General features: G+C 47.0%; 1 protein-coding gene across 3 annotated transcripts in view; it reads left to right on the plus strand.

The window, feature by feature from the left end:
• GALNT2 (polypeptide N-acetylgalactosaminyltransferase 2) overlaps positions 1-18,972 on the plus strand; it is a 178,592-nt gene that overhangs the window by 85,332 nt on the left and 74,288 nt on the right. For 2 of the 3 annotated variants that reach the window (XM_027094053.1, XM_027094054.1), the window contains exon 2: positions 8,125-8,218. In XM_027094053.1, coding sequence (XP_026949854.1) covers positions 8,125-8,218 — 94 coding nt within the window. Of the gene's footprint in view, positions 1-8,122; positions 8,219-18,972 lie in introns of all 3 variants that reach the window. The other variant, XM_027094055.1, reaches the window with a different exon arrangement.

The following is an 18,972-nucleotide window of genomic DNA, read 5'->3' on the forward strand; positions in this document are numbered from 1 at the left end:
CCTGGGTGTGTGTCTCATTGCAAAATTGGCTTTAAAATCAGGAAATGCTGACCCACACCTTAGTTCCCTGAAGGGAGAGGGCTTAAAATTGCCATTAAAAATGGAGACACCCTGGAAATACATAGTTGATAGGTGTTGGCTCGGGAGTGTTTAATATGATTATTTTCCTTTTACGTAAATAAGATCTACGGGCACACTTTATCTTTAGAGCTGTTTTAGATTTACAGAAGAAAACGGGAACACAGTGCAGCGTTCCTATGCACCCCTAACCAGTTTCGCTTATTATTAAAGAACCGATGTTGGTAATGTTATTATTAACTACGGTTCTTACTTTATTCTCATTTCCTGAGTTTCTCCCTAATGTCCTTTTTCTGTTCCAACAGCCTGTCCAGGTAGCACATTTCATTTAGTTATCGCATCTCTTCAGGCTCCTCTGGGCTGTGACAGTTTCCCCCTTCCTTGTTTTGATGACCTTGACAGTTCTGAGGAGGCCTGGTCAGGGATTTTGTAGAATATCCCTCATCTGGGGTTTGTCTGATGTTCTTGCCCAGAGGCTGGGATGCAGCGGGCGGGGGCAGGACCAGGCCTCGGGGAGACTGGCCTTGCCGTCTCGCTGCCTGGCTCGCTGCAGGCCCTGATTCTTTAACCCCCAGCCCGTTGACTGTCGCCTGAGTAAGGGTTGGGACTCTGGCGGGAGCTTGCTGTTGGAAGCTCACCTGAGCCGTTCCAGCTCCTGCAGCCTGTTCTACCAGCTCTGCCCGAAGTGATGAGACAGGACGGGCTGGGCCAGGACTCACTGCCACCCACACAGTGTTCAGAAGCGGTGGGGTGCCTGGGCCCAGCACTACCCCTTCCTCTTCCAGTGATGACCAGCAGGGAAGAGGACATTCTTCCTCTTACACCAAGTCACCGTTCCAGCGGGTCTCTTACTTAGAAGCAGCCACCACGCTCTGATTTTATAAATGCAGAGACGTGGGTGTTTGCGGACTGCAGGCTCCCGGTGTTAGGAGACGCCTAGCCTAGCTGAGGGGCCTCCCCAGGCGTTCCGGCCTTCTTTCCTCAGGACCCTTTCCCAGTGAGTTAAAACTACCTTTGTCACTTTGTCAGTGAGTTAGTTACATGCCCTAGGTAGAAAGCAGAGGTTTAGATGCTGTCACCTTGTATCAGAGCCTTCCTCACCCTCTGGAGAGAAGACCTCGGGATTGGTCCCCACCCTGACCAGTTAGAAACAAGGATGAGCCTCTGTGGTTCCCCTGTGGTCACTTCAGAGGGAGAATGCTGGGCGGGGAGGGTCTAGGTCTTCAGCCGGAAACTAAATCCACTCTTGAAAATGTGCTTTCAAGCAAACCCCTTAACTAGTTTTCAGTGTCTTAGCTTGGCAGCGCGCTCTTAAGAAGTGGGCTGTGGAAATAGAAATTATCGCACTTTTTTAACACATCTGGCAACCTGGCTTTCTTTCCCCAACCTGGCATGTTGCTGTACAGATTGGTCATGGTGGTGGTAATCACTGAACAGTCATCAAATAACGGTGAAAAGTAGACAGTTGGTGAGAAAGGAATCAAGTAGTCATTCAGATGGTATTTCTGATAACTTGATCTGCCTCTGAGCATACGATCTAGTCAGCTGAAGGAATTTGACGGTGACATGTATTTCCATAAGCAGAGGGTGAAAGCAACCTGTTTGTTTTCTTTTTTCCTCCCCAGCGGATGTTTTTACCTTGGCTAACAAAGCGTTAGGCATTTAAACTTAACGAAGGCACCCTTTGATGGTTTAGCTGTATACATTTGTTCTTTGTTATCTAGTTTTCCACGTGTAGGCATGTTTATTTTGGTGGTGGTTCGTGATTCAAACACGTTACCATAGGCGGGAATAGTCTTTATATCGGGCGGTGGGTAAGGGGGCAGCGTGAGGTGCAATGACATTTTTACCGCACAGACGTGCACACGCGAATCGCCGTCGGGGTACAGTGGTGTTCTGTCTGCCTGCGGGATACTTTGGCCTCATCGCTGACATTGTCAAGTCAACGTGGTGGTTTTAGAATCTGTGCGCCTCCTCTCGCCAGGGGCTCTAGGCCCCTCCTCTTGGGTGCAGGCTGGACAGGACTGGTGACGCGCCTCTCATGGATGACGCGGAGCTGCGACCGCGTGTGGTTTCCAGGACCGGGCCTGGGGTCCTCCTCTCTCCCTCGACTCCGCCTCCCCTGCCCCTATTCCCCTCCCAGGTCACTTACTGGGGGAGGCCAGCGGCTGTGGGTGAGTTCTTGGTGAAGAACTGGGCCTCCAGTCAGCAGCCCTGGAGGGGCCCGTCCTGAAAGCATCCCTGGGCCCCGTCGGACCTTCAGATGGCGGCGGCCCCAGCTGACTCATGGGCTCACGAGAGACCGTGGGCTGGATCCAGCCAGATTCTTGACCCTCCGAAGCTGTGCAGGATACTAAGTGCTTTTCTGTTTTAAGTTACGCGGTTTTGAGGGCGTTGGTTTGGCAGCAGGTGGGAACACAAGAAGTCACCTGGCCCTTCTGGTTCTCTCCTCATCTGTGACATGAGGGTTGGCCTAGTGCCCTTAACAAGTTGACAGCTGTCTGCCGAGCCTCAGGGGCAGCCCTGCCAGCCGGCTGTGCCCGCCCCTCCCACGGTGGCCTCCCCGCCTCTGTCCCACCCGCTTCCCTCTTGGCCCTGGCTCACCCACTGCCGGGACTGGAACTTTGTCTCTGGCAAAAACCAAGTGCACGGTTTATTTATCTCCTCTTTTTTTTTTGGCTGCATTGGGTCTTCGTTGCTGCGCGCGGGCTTTCTCTAGTTGCAGCGAGCGGGGGCTGCTCTTCCGTTGGCGGTGCACGGGCTCAGCAGTTGTGGCTCACGGGCTTCAGTAGCTGTGGCACACGGGCTTCAATAGTTGGGGCTCGCGGGCTCTAGAGCACAGGCTCAGTAGTTGTGGCACTCGGGCTCAGTAGTTGTGGCGCACGGGCTTAGTTGCTCCATGGCATGTGGGATCTTCCCAGACCGGGACTCGAACCTGTGTCCCCTGCATTGGCAGGCGGATTCTTAACCACTGCACCACCAGGGAAGTCCCTTTTTCCTCTTATTTTGAAACAGAGACAGGATCACATTGGGAATAGAGTGGAGAAAACCATTTTAATAACTAAACCTATATTTACACTTAATTTTCATAACTGTTCAAGAAACCAACCTATCGGATTTACTGTTTCTGAAAATAACGTCATTTTGTTAAAAGTCATTGCTGATTTACCTACTTAGAAGTAGGATGGATTTTGTCGGCCGAACCCTTTACTTATGGTAGATAAATAGACGTTCCTCAGTCGTTTATTTTCATTGGGTCTCACTCATGGCCTGATTTAATTCCTCTTGTGCTTCAGGTAATAGACTGTTTCTGTTGTATGCATCTGTAAGAATAATGCATGCCTTGGGCTCTTGGACTGAAAACTAATCAAATTCAAATATCTAATAACTACCAGCTAGGTAAGTTAGTGAGTAGGGGGAATTAGCGTTTGCAGTATCTGGCCCAAATGCCATCTAACAAGGAAGAGAGGGTCTCAGTGCGCTAGTCGAGGTTCTCTGGGTCTTTCCGGAGGCTGCATGTGGACGTAGCAGCCAAGGCTGTAAAGTCGAGTAGGCGGGCAGCGGAGTCGTCTCAGTCTGGTCGGTAGAGAATCCTAGTTCTTGGGTTACATTTCCTGACAGAATTCAGTTTTCAGTGAGAACCAGCGAGCCGTCCCTGGTCTGCATTTGTCTGCAGCATCTTCTGTGTGTGGGTGAGTCATTACGTATTCATAGTATCAGCATCCCTCTGAGGGCGGGAGAAGCAAAGCAGAGATGGGTCTGCATCCTGGGAAATAATAGAGGCTTACGGATCAGATCACAGGCTCTGAATTCTCTGCAACTTTTGACCCAGCATCAAACCACATCATTACTCCTCTAATCCCAGCAGTTTATGGTTGTCACTAAAAAGAGGACCTGTCTGTCCCTGAGTCTCTGAACACGGAGAAAACCAACAGCTCAGTTGTGGTGCGTCCTGGATACCAGCAGGTACTGGGCGAGAGAGCCTCTCCCCGTGTTTGTATTCGGTGCATTTCCATTTGTAAACGGAGCCTCCACTGGTGTAAATTAGTCTTATAACGTATGCAAATGTATGGGAGGGGGATGGTTATGATGAAAAGCTTCCACTGCAAAGTGAGCAAAGCCAGTTAAATCGATCTGAGTAAATAGGACGAGGGTTTTCTTCAGCGGCATTTATTACTGAGCAGTTACCCTAAGACCACGCCACGCTTTTGTGGGTGCAAAAGAAATGTGCCCGAGCCCCTACCTTGAAAGGACACCTGCAGTGCTTCTAGATACCGACCCTTAGCGGATTCCAAGTAGCACGAGTGATCAGGTGCTCCTGCGAGGGGCTGCTCCCTGGGACTCCGAGGGGACCTCCAGGCACTTAGCCCCCGTCCCTGCCACTTGCTCAGCCCCCCAGGGTCACCGGCAGAGCCGTGGCCAGAACCCGAGGCTCTGGCTCCCAGGCCGGGGCTCGTCCCAGCGTGCCGTGGGTCCTACTTGTCCCTGAAATGCTGGCCTCTCCTGCCACCCTGGACCCTGTCCTCACTCGGGTCACCCCCGCCACCCCCCCACTCCGGGCCATTCCAGAGCTCCAGTCACCGGTCCCCATCTCTTTTCCGCCTCTTGGTATCTCGCGGTAACCCCAGCATTTCTAGAACAGACCGGTCTTCACTTCCTGGCACCACCCATCCCCCACCCAAACGACTTCCCCCGTTTCTTGTGGGTGACTGTCACGCCCTGCCAGCTGTGCCGCCCCGCCCTGGCTGCCTCGCCCTTCGGGCCTCCCGGCCCCTCTCCTGTCCCCTCCATCACCCCCTCACCACCAGAGTGACGTTTCCAGAACACGAGTCTCAAGTCTCTGAGTGTCTCGCCTCTCCTCCCTGTCGTTCTGTTTCCTTGTTTCTCCTGTGGGGTCCGGTCCGGACTCTCTGCTGAGGGGCGGTGACACGGGCACGGGCCATGCTGTCCCACGGGGGTGTCCCCTGGGCCCTCGGCCCTTCCCTGACGTCCAGCAGAGGCGCGGGGCGGTGACCCGCAGAGCAGGCATGACAGGCGGGTGGCAGGCGGTCGTGCGGGCACCGTCTCATCCGGTGGATCAGGTGGGCCGGCCCGAACTAGAGGAGTTTAGAGTGACCTGACGTGTTCTGACTGGGAAATGCACTGTTTTCCTCTACTTTGGGCTGCCTTGGTGCTGGAGGGGAACTGTATTCTCCGAGGGCGGGGCACTGGGATGATAGAGACCCTGGAGGCCCCGGCACTAAATTTCCTGCAGCTCATCTCTAACCTCACTGTGTGTTCTGTGTGACTCGGTGTTTGGTGCACCAGCTTCCTCAGCTGTAGAATGGGGCAGTACTAGCGCCTTAAGGAGGATGAACTTGTGGACAGGGTCTAGAATGGGGCTGGGCACCTAGGAAGTGCCCTGTATTAGCGGCGGAGGTGTTCCCCCTCCTCCCCCTGCGCCTCCCTCCTCCCCTCCCCCTCCCTCCTCCCCTCCTCCTCCCTCCCCTTCCTCCCCTTCCTCCCCTCATCTCCCCTCCTCCTCCTCTCCCTCCTCCCGTCATTCTCCTCCTCCCCCTTCCCCTCCCCTCCTCCTCCCCTCCCTCCTCCCCCTCCCCATCTCCTCTCCCCTCCCCCTCCCTCTCCCCTCCTCTCCTCTCATCCTCCTCCTCCCCCTCCTACTCTGGGAATTGGCAGTGAACATGGTGATTTGCACTATTTGACTTGGAGTCCAGAACAAAACAGTCCTTTGTGGATGACTCCCTAGAAACGTATTCTTGGATTTTTCTGACATTGTGAGAATCTCGCTCTTGTAACTTGGTTCAAACTGAGCCCTGGGCTGCCATTCCCATCCTGATTTATAAAGGGCCAACTCGAGCTGCTCGCCCACTGTGTAACCTGGACAATTTGCGTAACCTCTCTGATCTTCTATGCCCCCATTGTAAGATAGGAATTATAAAATGGCAGGCTTGTCGCCAGGATGAAAAAGTATCTTTGTACAGTGCCTGGTGCATAGTAGGCATTCATAAATAGCACATAGCATCATGTCGCCCACTGGGACCTTGCGGTGCCCCCGTTATATAGCAGGTCCTCATCCTCGGCCTTAGTTCTATGGTGGGCTCAATTCATTGTCCCAGGGAGTGGGGGGGGGGAGGGGAGACAGGTTAGGGTGTGTTACATATGGACCGGTCAGTCTTGTTTGTGGGAAGAGGGAGACATTTATTTTCTAAGAAAACATTGATGATTGACTTACAGACGTTGATTTGGTGAATATTACAGCGCGGTGGCCACACCAGCAATGTTCACTTTTTTTTTTCATTCACTTTCGATTTTATTCGAGTACAAGGTTAAATGGTGCGATCCATTTGCCAGTGTGTGTAGTAGGCCAGATGCCTGAGGGAAAAAGTTGTTAGCCACAAAATGTTACAAGCAAGCTGCAAAATAAAAATTAATAAGCTTAATTAGAAGCCTACCCAGTGTGACTCTGCTAACGTCATTACTTGCTGGATGTAGTGTTCACACGTTTCTTTATGTCGTGAAGGCAGAGAGTAGGTCATGTTCTGTCACTCCATTGCAGGTGCCAAGATTGCCTGGAAATCTTTGCCAGTAGTAAACTGAAAGTTTATTTATAACCAAGTCATCTCAAAAGCCAAATTACAATTCAAAACATTTTTTTCGCAGCCAAAAGTATTTAAATTGGGATACAGATGCATTTCAATACATTTGTTACAGTGTGGGCTAGGATCTTCAAAAGTCGGAGCACCTGGGCCCCTTGAAAGCCTGAGAAGGCCTTGTGACAGGTTGCCGGGGTGGGCTAGGACCACCCAGGTGCAGGGCGTTGCTGACCTGCGCACTGTGTCTACAGGGAGTCATCCTCCCAGTGCCCCCGCCCATCATCCCCATGGTGGCCTTGAGGGGATAAAGCAGCTTCACTTCACCTCAGAAGCAACTGAAGGAAAAGCTGGCCTCCAGAGGAGGACACTGAGGCCGTTTGTCTTTCATTACTCTACTTTTTGAGTAAAAATGCAGATTATTGGGAGAGCAAGTTGCCTTTGGGAAAAAGATGTCTGATTTGGCCTAGCCCCTGAGAATTAACGCTTCCTGCAGATCTCGCTTCACGTCTTAAGAGCCAAAATGCCCCCAGCGGTCACGCAGCCCATGCTGGTTGGAGGAATGTTAGTGGAACAGACCTGAGCAGAACTGGTTGGGTCTCCCCTGAGGGAGGGGACCTAAGGCCGCCAACATCCTAATAGCATCTGCTGGGGAAATGGCCAGTTGACAGGGCTTGGCCCACCGAAGTCTGTGTGGGAAAATTACTAGCCGTGGGGTATTTCTTATCTGGGTTATATACAGAAACCTTTCTTATTGTATTCACAGAAATCAGATCCCAAGTGGTTGAAAAACATACTTAGCTCTGTGGTCATGGGGTTGTCTGATTCATGTTGATGGATTAAATTGTTCGTGCGGATGAGTTGAATAAATTGTACCAGAGTCTCCCTTCTTCTGGTTTTACATGAAGCCCTTAGTTTGCAGCTCTTTTCCACTGGCAGCCCTTCTAGAGGAGTGGAGGTAAAGCTCCGCCATCCTTTGCCCTTCCTCCGCTGTTACTCAGTGGGATGAAAGGAATCATGTAACAACCTCTGAGCAGGGCTCAATGGCCCTTAGGGAGACTCTCTGATCCTAAGGTGCCCTTAAGCCATAGAAGACGTCTGGAGAGCTACCCTTATTTTAATGGCTTTTATTTAACCACTATTGAATTCTCTTATTTAATCTCGTTTCCCTATCTCCCTTCCCCACCCTCCCAGATCCTCAAAGCCCAGGGAGTTTCCAGAGTATTTCTTTCCATAGATAAGTGATACACATAGACAATGGAGAGAGAAAGACAGGTCCTTCCTTGGAAAGTTCACGCCAAGAACTTGGACAGAGTCACTTCTGTCCTTGGGTCTCCACCACTGAGCAGGTCTGGGGTGCAGTCCTCCGGATGGGAGGACTCATTGTTTATTGACCTGATGAATGAAGGTGGGCTCCAGGAACCTGTCGACTCACTTGGTGTCTTTGCTCCCCCAGGAGGACTGGAATGACATTGACCCAATTAAAAAGAAAGACCTTCATCACAGCAACGGGGATGAGAAAGCACAGAGCATGGAGACCCTCCCTCCAGGTACTGCAGCAGCTCCCAGGGCCAGGCCAGCCTTGGGCTGCTGGTGGGTGGTGGGGACCTGTCTTGCCCACTAACTGTGAGTGAGCTGAATGTGGCATCTGGAGTGTATCGCCTGTGGGGTAGGGAATGCACTTCCTAGGGCAGCTGGAGACACTGCCCTAGAGCAATGTTTTGCTGTCTTCCCTCAGGCCTTTAGTGGGTGGTGAAATGAATTTACTGGGAGGTGACAAGAATTTCTTGGAAGAAAAAATATCAGTAGAATAAACTAAAAACTACAGGATGGGATGTATTGGTTCACAGATTTTTGTTTTTTTAACAGACTTTATTTTTTTAGAGCAGTTTTAGGTTTGCAGCAAAATTGAGCAGAAAGTACATAGGTTTCCATAGACCTCCCACCCCCCCCACCCACCCCCACCCACCCCCCCCACCCTCCCCCGCACAGACTCCGCCACTATCAACATCCCCCACGAGATGGGACATTTGTTATAATCAGTGAACCAACACTGATGCCTCGTCATCACCCCAGTGTCCGTAGTTTACGTTAGGACTCACTCATGGTGGTGTATATTCAGTGACATGAATTCACCACTACGGTATCCTACAGAGTAGTTTCACTGACCTAAAAATCCTATGTGCTCTGCCTATTATCCCTTCTTCCCCCAATCCCTGGCAACCACCGATCCTTTTACTGTCTCCCTGGTTTTTGCCTTTTCCAAAATGTCACATAGTTGGAATCAGATCAGACGTAGCCTTTTCAGACTGGCTTCTTCCACTTAGTAACATGCATTGAACGTTAATCTATGTCTTTTCACGGCTTGGTAGCACTTTCGTTTTTATCGCTGAATTGTATTTTGTTGTCTGGATATATCACAATTTATTTATCCATTCACCTCCAGAGGACATCTTGGGTGCTTCCAAGTTTTGGCAGTTATGAATAAAGCTGCTGTAAACATCTGTGTGCAGTTTTCTTATGTGGACCTAAGTTTTCAATTCATTTGGGTAAATTCAAGGAGTGCCACTGCTGGATCATATGGTAGGAATACATTTATGTTTATAAGAAATCGCCAAACTATCTTCCAAAGTGGCTGTACCATTGTGCGCTCCCACCAGCAATGAATTAGAGTTCGTTTTGCTGCACACCCTCACCAGCAATTGGTGTTGTCACGGGTTTTTTTTTTTTTTATTGTGGCCCTTCTGATAGTTTGGAAGTGGTAGCTTATTGATGTTTTAATTTGCAATTCCCTAATCTGTAAAACTTTGTGGAAGTGTCCGTTCAGGTCTTCTGCCCACATTTTAATCAGGTCGCTCCTTTTCTTATTGTTGACTTTTAAGAGTTCTTTGAGTATTTTGGATAATAGTCCTTTATCAGATGTGTGATTGCAAATATTTTCCCTCAGTCTGTGGCCTGTCTTCTTATTCTCTTGACAGTGTCCTTCCCAGAGCAGAAAGTTTGAATTTAATGAAGTTTAGCTTTATGAGTTCTTTCGTAGATTATACCTTTGATGTATCTAAAAAGTCATCGCTATACCCAAGGTTACCTAGATTTTTTTCCTATGTTGTCTTCTAGGAGTTTTATCATTTTGTGTTTCATATTTATGTCTGTGATCCTTGGTTGTAAGGTCTGTATCTAGATTTTTTTTTTTCTTGCATGCGGGTATCCAGTTGTTCCAGTATTATTGTTGAAAAGGCCATGGTTGTTTCATTGTGTTGCCGTTGCTCCTTTGTCAAAAGTCAGTTGACTATATTTATGTGGGTCTATTTCTGGGCTCTGTTTTCTCTTCCATAGACTTATTTGTCTGTTCTTTCCCCAGTACTATGTTGTCTTGATTACTTTAGATTTATATTTGATCTTGAAGTTGTTGAGTAATGTCAGTCCTCCAACCTTGCTCTTTCCCTTCAGTATTGTGTTGGCTTTTCTGGGTTTTTTTTGTTTGGCTGTTCGTTTTGCCTTTTCATGTAAACTTTGGAATTAGTTTGTTGATACCCATAGAATATAGCTTGCTGAGATTTTGATTTTGATTTTGATTTTGATTTGAATCTACAGATGAAGTTAGTAAGAACTGACCTTGACAATATTGAGTCTTCCTATCCATGAACATGGAATATCTATCCATTTATTTAGTTCTTTTTAAATTGTTTCATCAGAGTTTTATGGTTTTGGTCATATACATTTTGTGCCAATTTTGTTAGACTTGTACCAAAGTATTTTGATTTGGGGGATGCTAATGTAAATGGTATTGTGCTTTTAATTTTAAATTCCACTTGTTCATTCTTCATATATAGGAAAGCAATTGACTTTTGTATAACTTGTACCCTCCAATTATAACAGGCATTGCTATAATTACTTATCGATTCCAGGAATATTTTTGTTTGTTGATTCTTTCAGATTTTCTACCTAGACAGTCATGTCTAGTTTTGTCTCTTCCTTCGCAATCTATATTATACCTTTCGTTCCCTTTTCTTGTCTTACTGCATTAGCTAGGACTTCTAGTATGATGTTGAAAAGGAGAGATGAGGGAGGACATCCTTGCCTTGTTCCTGATCTTAGCAGGAAAGCTTTTAGTTTCTCACCATTAAATATGGTGTTAGCTGAAGGGGTATTTTTAGATGCTCTTTATCAAGTTGAGGATGTTTCCCCTCTATTCCTAGTTTGCTGAGAGTTTTTATTCATAAATGAGTGTTGAATTTTGTCAGATGCTTTTTCTGCATCTATTAATATGATCATGTGACTTTCTTTCTTTAACATCTTAATGTGGTAGATTACATTAATTAATTTTCATATTGAACCAGACTTTCATACCTGGGATAAATCCTACTTGGTCATGGTGTACAGTCCTTTTTCATTGTTGGATTCAATTTGCCAGTATTTTCTTGAGGATTTTTACATCTATATTCACAAGAGGTGTTGGTTTATAGTTTTCTTTTCTTGTCTGGTTTTGTTATTAGGGTAATGCTGGCCTAATAGGATAAGGTAGGAAGTGTTCCCTCTGCTTCTATCTTCTGGAAGAGATTGTAGAGAATTAGTATAATTTCTTCCTTAAGTGTTCGGTAGGATTCACCAAGGAACTCAGCTGGGCCCGGTGCTGTTTGTTTGTGGAGGTTAATAATTGTTGATTCAATTTTTAAAATAAATATAGCCCTGTTGAAATTGTCTATTTTTTCCTGTCCTAGTTATGGAGATGTGTTTCAAGAAATTGGTCCATTCATCTAGGTTATCAAATTTGCAGGCGTAGAGGTGTTCATAGTATTCCTTTGTTCTCCTTTTAAAGTCCATGGGATCTGTATTGATGTCCCCTCTTTCATTTCTGATATTCTAACTTGTGTCTTCTATCTTTTTCTCATAGTTAGCCTGGCTAGAGGCTTATTGATTTTATTAATCTTTTCAAAGAACCAGTTTTCAGGGTTTTTTCCTGTTTCTTAGATTTGTAGTTTTTATTATTTATTTTCTTTTGTTTACTTAGGGTTTATTCTGCTCTTCTTTTTCTAGTTTTCTGAGGTAGAAGCTTAGATGATTGATTTCAAGTCTTTCTTCTTTTCCATATTGTATTCAGTGCTGTCAGTTTCCTGCCAAGCACTGATTTCACTACATTACACAAATTTTGATAAGTTGTATTTTCATTCTTATTTGGTTCAAAATATTTTTAATTTCTTTAAGATTTGTTCTTAACCTGTGCATTCTTTATAAGTATGTTGTTGAATGTCTAAGTAATTTGAGGTTTTCCAATATTGATTTTTAGTTCCACTGTGGTCTTAAAGCAGATATTATATGATTTGTGTTCTTTTAAATGTGTTCAGGTGTGTTTTATGGCCCAGGATGTGGTCTGTCTTGGTGACTGTTCCATGTGAGCTTGGAAGAATGTATTCTGCTGTTGGATGAAGTAGTCTATAGATGTCAGTTTATCACCAGTTGGATGATGGTGGTGTTGAGTTCACCTGTGTCCTTACCGATTTTCTGCCTGCTGGATCTGTCCCTTCCTGAGAGAGATGTCTCCAGCTATGATAGTGGCTTCATCTGTTCTGCCTTGCAGGTTTCTAAGTTTTTATCTCATGTGTTTTAATGCTCTTGTTAGGCACATACACATTAAAGATTGTTATGTCATCTTGGCAAACTGACCTGTTTGTCATTACGTATTGCCCTCCTTTATTCCTGGTAACTTTCCTTGTTGTGAAGTTTGTTCTGTCTGAAGCTAATATGGCTCCTTCTGCCATCTTTTGATTGCTATTAGAATGGTATCTCTTTGCCATCCCTTTACTTTTCGTCTATGTGTGTCTTTATATTTAAAGTGGATTTCTTGTAGACAGCATGTAGTTAGTTGGGTCTTGTTTTTTGATCCATTCTGACAACCTCTGTCTTTTAATTGGTGTATTTAGACCATTGACAATGTAAAGTGATTATTAATATAGTTGTATTAATGTCTACCATATTTGTTATTCTTTTCTATTCCTTGCCCTTGTTCTATGTTCTTTTTTCTTCCACTCTTTTTCTGCCTTTTATAGTTTTTTTTTTTTCTTTTTTTTGCGGTACGTGGGCCTCTCACTGTTGTGGCCTCTCCCATTGCGGAGCACAGGCTCCGGATGCGCAGGCTCAGCGGCCATGGCTCACGGGCCCAGCCGCTCTGTGGCATGTGGGATCTTCCCGGACCAGGGCACGAACCCGTGTCCCCTACATCGGCAGGCAGACTCCCAACCACTGCGCCACCAGGGAAGCCCTAAAATTTTTTTTTAATATAAATTTTATTTACTTATTTATGGCTGCATTGGGTCTGCGTTGCTGCATGTGGGCTTCCTCTAGTTGCGGCGAGTGGGAGCTACTCTTCATTGTGGTGCCTGGGCTTCTCATTGCGGTGGCTTCTCTTGTTGAGGAGCACAGGCTTGTGGGCTTCAGTAGTTGTGGCTCATGGGCTCTAGAGCGCAGGCTCAGTCGTTGTGGCGCCCGGGCTTAGTTGTTCTGCGGCACGTGGGATCTTCCCGGACCAGGGATCAAACCCATGTCCCCTGCATTGGCAGGCGGATTCTTAACCACTGCGCCACCAGGGAAGTCCCTGCCTTTGGTAGTTTTAATTGAACATTTTATATGATTCCATTTTCTCCCTTTTTTACCTTTTTTTTTTTTTTTTTTTTTTTATTTTTTAATTTTTTCTCCTTTTTTTACCTTTTTTTTTTTTTTTTTTTTTACAGCTAATCAAAGTCTAACTTCAGACAACACTGTCCTGCTTCACAGTTAGCACAAGTGTATTACAGCAAAATATTATGAATCTCTCCCTCCCATTCTTTGTATCATTGCTGTCATTCGTTCCATACGCCATTCATATATATAAACATGTATAAGCATACAGAATCAAATACACAGTTGCTATTATTATTTTGAGCAAACTGTTATCTGTTAGATCAATTAAGAATAAGAAAAATGGGACTTCCCTGGTGGCACAGTGATTAAGAATCCGCCTGCCAATGCAGGGAACACGGGTTCGAGCCCTGGTCCGGGAAGATCCCACTTGCTGTGGAGCAACTAAGGCTGTGTGCCACAACTACTAAAGCCTGCGCGCCTAGAGCTTGTGCTCTGCAACAAGAGAAGCCACCACAATGAGAAGCCCGTGTACCACAATGAAGAGTAGCCCCCGCTCGCCACAGCTAGAGAAAGCCTGCACGCAGCAACAAAGACCCAACGCAGCCAAAGATAAATAAATAAAATAAATTTATTAAAAAAAATAAGAAAAATTACAAATGTAATTTTACTTTCACTTATTCCTTCTCTGATTCTCTTCCTTTCTTTATGGAGAGCTGCATTTCTGACCTAAATCAGTTTCCTCTCTGAAGAGCCTCTTTTAACGTTTCTTGCAAGGCAGATCTACTGGCAACAGATTCCCTCAATTTTTAGAAAGTCCTTATTTCTCCTTCACTCTTAGAGATTAATTTCACAGGGTCCAGAATTCTAGGTTGATGAATTTTTCTCTCAACACTTGAGTTATTTCATTGCATTCTCTTCTTGCTTGCATTGTTTATGAGGAGTTGGATGTAATTCATACCTTTGTTTCTCTAAAGTGGTATTTTTCCCCTCTGTCTTCTTTCAAGATTTTTTTTTCTTTATCATTAATTTTCTACAATTTGAATATGCTGTGCCTGGGTGTAGTTTTTTTCGTATTTATCCTGCATGGTGTTTTCTGAGCTTCCTGGATCTGTGGTTTCGTGTCTGACATTAACTTGAGGAAATTCTCAGTTATTATCACTGCAAATATTTCTATTCCTTTCTCTCTTCTCCTGGTATTCCCATTACACATGTTTCACCTTTTGTAGTTGTCCCACAGTTCTTAAGTATTCTGTTTTGTTTTGTTTTGGGCTTTTTTTTTTTCAATCTTTAATCTTTGCTTTTTATTTGGGAAGTTTCTATTGTCATAGCCTCAAGCCATGAGGTTCTCACATCAGCCATGGCCAGTCTCCCAATGAGCCCCTCAAACTCATTCTTCATTTCTGTTAGTGTTTTTAACCTCTAGCATTTTTTTATAATCCTTCCTTAGAATTTTCATCTCTTTGCTTACAGTATTCGTTTGTCCTTCCATATTGTCTGCTTTTTTCATTAGAGCTCTTAACGTAGTAATCATAGTTGCTTTAAATTCCTGGTCTGATAATTCCAACATCCTGCCATATCTGAGTCTGGTTTTGGTGCTGGCTTGTCTCTTCACGCTATGCTTTTTGCCTTTTAGTGTGCCTTGGAATTTTTTTCTTAGGAACCCAGATACGATGTCCTAGGTAAAAAGAACCCCAGTAACCAGGCCTTTGGTGATGTGCTGATAAGGTGTCGGGGAGGGGAGGCGTGCTGTCCTTATGTGGCAGGTGTCAGTCTCCTAGTGAGCCTGCGCCCCAGGTGTCAGCTTCACAACCACTTCTCAGCTGTCCTGCCGCTCAGGTGGGACAGAATGGTTAGAGTCCCCCGGAGCTGGGCATTCCCCTTCCTCCGGGTTGATTAACTCTCTCGAGGGCTGGCTTTGTTAACAACGGAATGCTTCCGCTATTTCAGAACGGCTCCTTCCCCCCGCCACTGGATGCCTGAAGGGGTGAAAGTCACGGAACTGTGGGGTCCCTGGGCCTCCCCCGCTGGAGTTCTTACCCGTCAGGCTCGCCCACAGTGAGCCTCTGGTGGTTCATTCTGCTGCTCGGGTCCCTCCCCGGCTCTACCTCCTGCAGAACTTGCTGCCCTGGAAATTTTGACCCTCTGTATTCACCTGCTGGTCTCCCCAGTTCTGGGAGCAGCGGTTTGCCCTGTGAGCTCACTTCTTTGAGGGATCTACGAGGACTTGACTTTTCAGCCTGTTCAGCTTTTTATTTGTTGGAATGGAGTGATGACGTCCAAACTCTTTACATGCAGGACTGGAACCAGGAAGTTAGTTCATGAAATTTTGCTTTGATGGTGACAGAGAATTTGATTGTTAGCGTTTCTTTTTGGGGAGGGACGGCGTCAGCCCAGGGAGTCCAGACCCTCCTGTGTTACACCCTCCACATGTCCCAGCTGCACTAGACTTGGGAGCATGTGTGTACGTTAGATGTCTCCATTAGGTCTGCCGCCTCCTTCCCCACCGACTGCGAAGCCCCTAGCCACAGTCCCTTCCTGTGTGATAGGCATTACCCGTGCAGTGGAGAGCGTATCTGCATGGAAGAGTTAGCTCTTAAGCGTTTCTTTATTATAATAATAGGATGTACTTCTGCTGTGTGGATTAATGAGAGATTTCCTGTGGGTTGTCTCCTATTAGCAAAGCCAAGTGTTCTCTTGAATTTTAAGGCATATGTGGGGAGTGGGGGAGAAGTCATGTTCAGGGCATGTCCTAGACGTGACCACTTAGAGTCAGACCCCATAGTTAAAATCAATGTGGCATTGACCCGGGCTTTCATGTCCTTAACTGTTATACAGTTGATTTCCCTATCTTCAAAGGCATAGCAATATACTGGTTTTCCTCTTTTTTTTTTTGCGGTACGCGGGCCTCTCACTGTTGTGGCCTCTCCCGCTGTGGAGCACAGGCTCCGGACGCGCAGGCTCAGCGGCCATGGTTCACGGGCCCAGCCATTACGCGGCATGTGGGATCTTCCCGGACCGGGGCTCGAACCCATGTCCCCTGCATTGGCAGGTGGACTCTCAACCACTGCGCCACCAGGGAAGCCCCTGGTTTTCCTCCTTTTTACGTTATTACTAATAACCTTTGATGAATGCACCATGCATGTCCTTTTATTTTGCCTTTGAAGGACTTTATCTTCTTTTTTTTGTTGAAACTTTTTTTCTTACTCAGCCATCATACACATGGTTTTTTTTCCTTTAGAAACTATTTTGTTGTGGTTAAGAAATACATTTTCCCCAAGAATCCTGGGCACAGCCAGAATTCTGTGGTCTGCAAGGAACCATGGTCACAGCACTTTCCACTCTGTGAGTAGGCTGTTCAGGAACTCAGCGGCTTCCTGTGTTCTAGGTGTTGGGTATCTGGTATGTGTAGATGGATGGATGGGAGGAGGTAGCACTCAGTCCAGCGTGGGCAGGAAATCCACTGGCAGATGGAGAGCCTGATGTAAGAGCGCAGTAACGCCCCCAGGCAATGGCCTCCAACCTTTTTTAACCACTCACCCTATGAGCGAAAAGCATTTGCTCCACGTTGCAGGTCCAGGGTGGAGGATGTGCCCTTAGATTCCGTGATTATTGTTTCTAACTCAGCATCATGTTTTCTAGCTTGAACCATTGAATTTTTTTTTCAATCCTGATTTTTAAAGTGTTGTTTCAATAGAGTATTTATTTGTCAGTTTTTTATTTTTGAAAATCTGTCTGATGGAGATGAGTTTTATCTTTTTTTTCCTGGGTGCAGAAAAATGCTCTTGGGTCTGAAAATCAGTTTCTCCTCGTAGTTCTCTCCTCTTGTATCCTCTCCTCCTGTATCCTCTCCTCTTGTCTCCGCAGCATCTCTGATCTGACTGGTGAGACCAGTTGGCAGGGTAGTGGTGACGCAGAAGGACCGGTGAAGGAACAGGCCAGCCAGGGGTTGAAGGGCCGAGGTCTGGCTTTGAGGACGGCTGTGGGTGGAGGGAGCCAGGGAGCTCCCATCCTTAGAAGACGTGGCCTTTGAGAGCAGATTTTCTTCTGGCCTTTATGAAACCTCAGGGTCATTCTCGTCATGTTCGTTGGGAACCTCGTGTGAGGGGGTGAGCCTGAGAGAGCAGGTAGGGAGAGCGTTGAGGAAGGAGAGTCGTGATTAGGTTTGGGGTCTCCGGGAGGTCCCTTCCGTCCATGGCTCGTCTTCACCCCGCCCCTCTCCCACCCGCTGCTGCTTCATCACCCATGACAGTCGATGTCTCAAAACAGAAATTGCTCACGTTCATGTAGAGGTGAATGAAATGGGAATGGCGAAGTGTGGAACAGGTCTTCAATCCCGGCTGTGAGTTGCCTCTGATGCTCACCACACTTAACTCTTCTGCTTCCCAGCTGTTGGAAGAGAGGTGAGGTGAGCCACCTGTGTGTGTATGCAGCCCGTATGATAAACTTGACTGGAACCAGTGATGTTTCAGATTAGTTAGAAGACCTTGAATACAGTTGGCCAGAATTTCCACCGTACATTTTCTCAGACAGGTTTTCCAATACTAACGCTGCAGGGTTGTGGGGGGGGCGGTGCTCCCCTGACCTCTCGCCCTTCTTGTTACCAAGTGCAAGCTCCCTCTGCTCGCCAGTGAATCGGAGACAAGGTACTGAGGTAGAGAACAGAGAAGGGGGGGAGGGGATGAGGAAGTAAAGTAAAAGGGCCATCGATCTTGCAGAACGTCTCCTGGAATGGCCAGCCTCCCAGAGGGGATGTGTTAGTTTCTTTTTCCTTGCAGCCATCCACTGGTGGACAGGGTTCCCTGAGGCAGGCCATTGTGTATGATTATAATAACGAAAGCAACAGAAAGCAGAGGTTAAAGTCAAAGAAACAGGTAATGTGGAGTCCCATTTAGCTCTTCCCTGTCACATTCTGAGAGGTTTTGTGGGTTGCAGCATTGTGCTTTTTAAAAATTATGGTAAAATATATATAACATAAAATTTACCAAAGTGCACAGTTCAGTGGCATTAAGTGCGTTCGCCTTGTCTTGCAACCATCACCGTCATCCCTCTCCAGAACTTTCTCATCTTCCCAAACTGAGACTCTGTCGCCATTAAACACTGACTCCCCGTTCCCCTCCCCAGCCCCTGGCCCACCATCTACTTCCCCGCTCTCCTCCAGGCATCTTGCATACAGGAGAGTCACACGGTATTTGCTCTCCTGTGACTGGCTTCTTTCCATTGGTGCAGCGTCCTCAGGGTTCCTCCGTGTGGTAGGTAGCGTGTGTCAGTGTCTCCTTCCTTCTCAAGGTTGAACACTCTTCCATTTCGCCCCTGCACCTGGACACTGTGAGCGCATCCTCCTGGGTAGCACGTGTGACGCCCGGGGGCGGCAGGGCAGCTAACACCACACAGCTCCTGCGACCTGGGCCTGAGGCCCTGGGGTCTGCACAGTGTCCTTCCCAGGAAAAGAAGTACCTCTGAGTATCCCGAGAGAAACATCGCAAAAGCAAGCAGTGGACTTCCCTGGTGGCACAGTGGTTAAGAATCCACCTGCCAATGCTGGGGACATGGGTTCAAGCCCTGGTCCGGGAAGATCCCACATGCTGCAGAGCAACTAAGCCCATGCACCACAATTACGGAGCCTGCGCTCTAGAGCCCGCAAGCCACAACTACTGAAGCCTGTGTGCCTACAGCCCGCGAGCCACAA

The sequence above is a fragment of the Aethalodelphis obliquidens genome, unplaced genomic scaffold, assembly GCF_003676395.1.
Source record: "Aethalodelphis obliquidens isolate GAN/ISIS:26980383/991018 unplaced genomic scaffold, ASM367639v1 scaffold87, whole genome shotgun sequence".
Classification (NCBI taxonomy): Eukaryota; Metazoa; Chordata; class Mammalia; order Artiodactyla; family Delphinidae; genus Aethalodelphis; species Aethalodelphis obliquidens.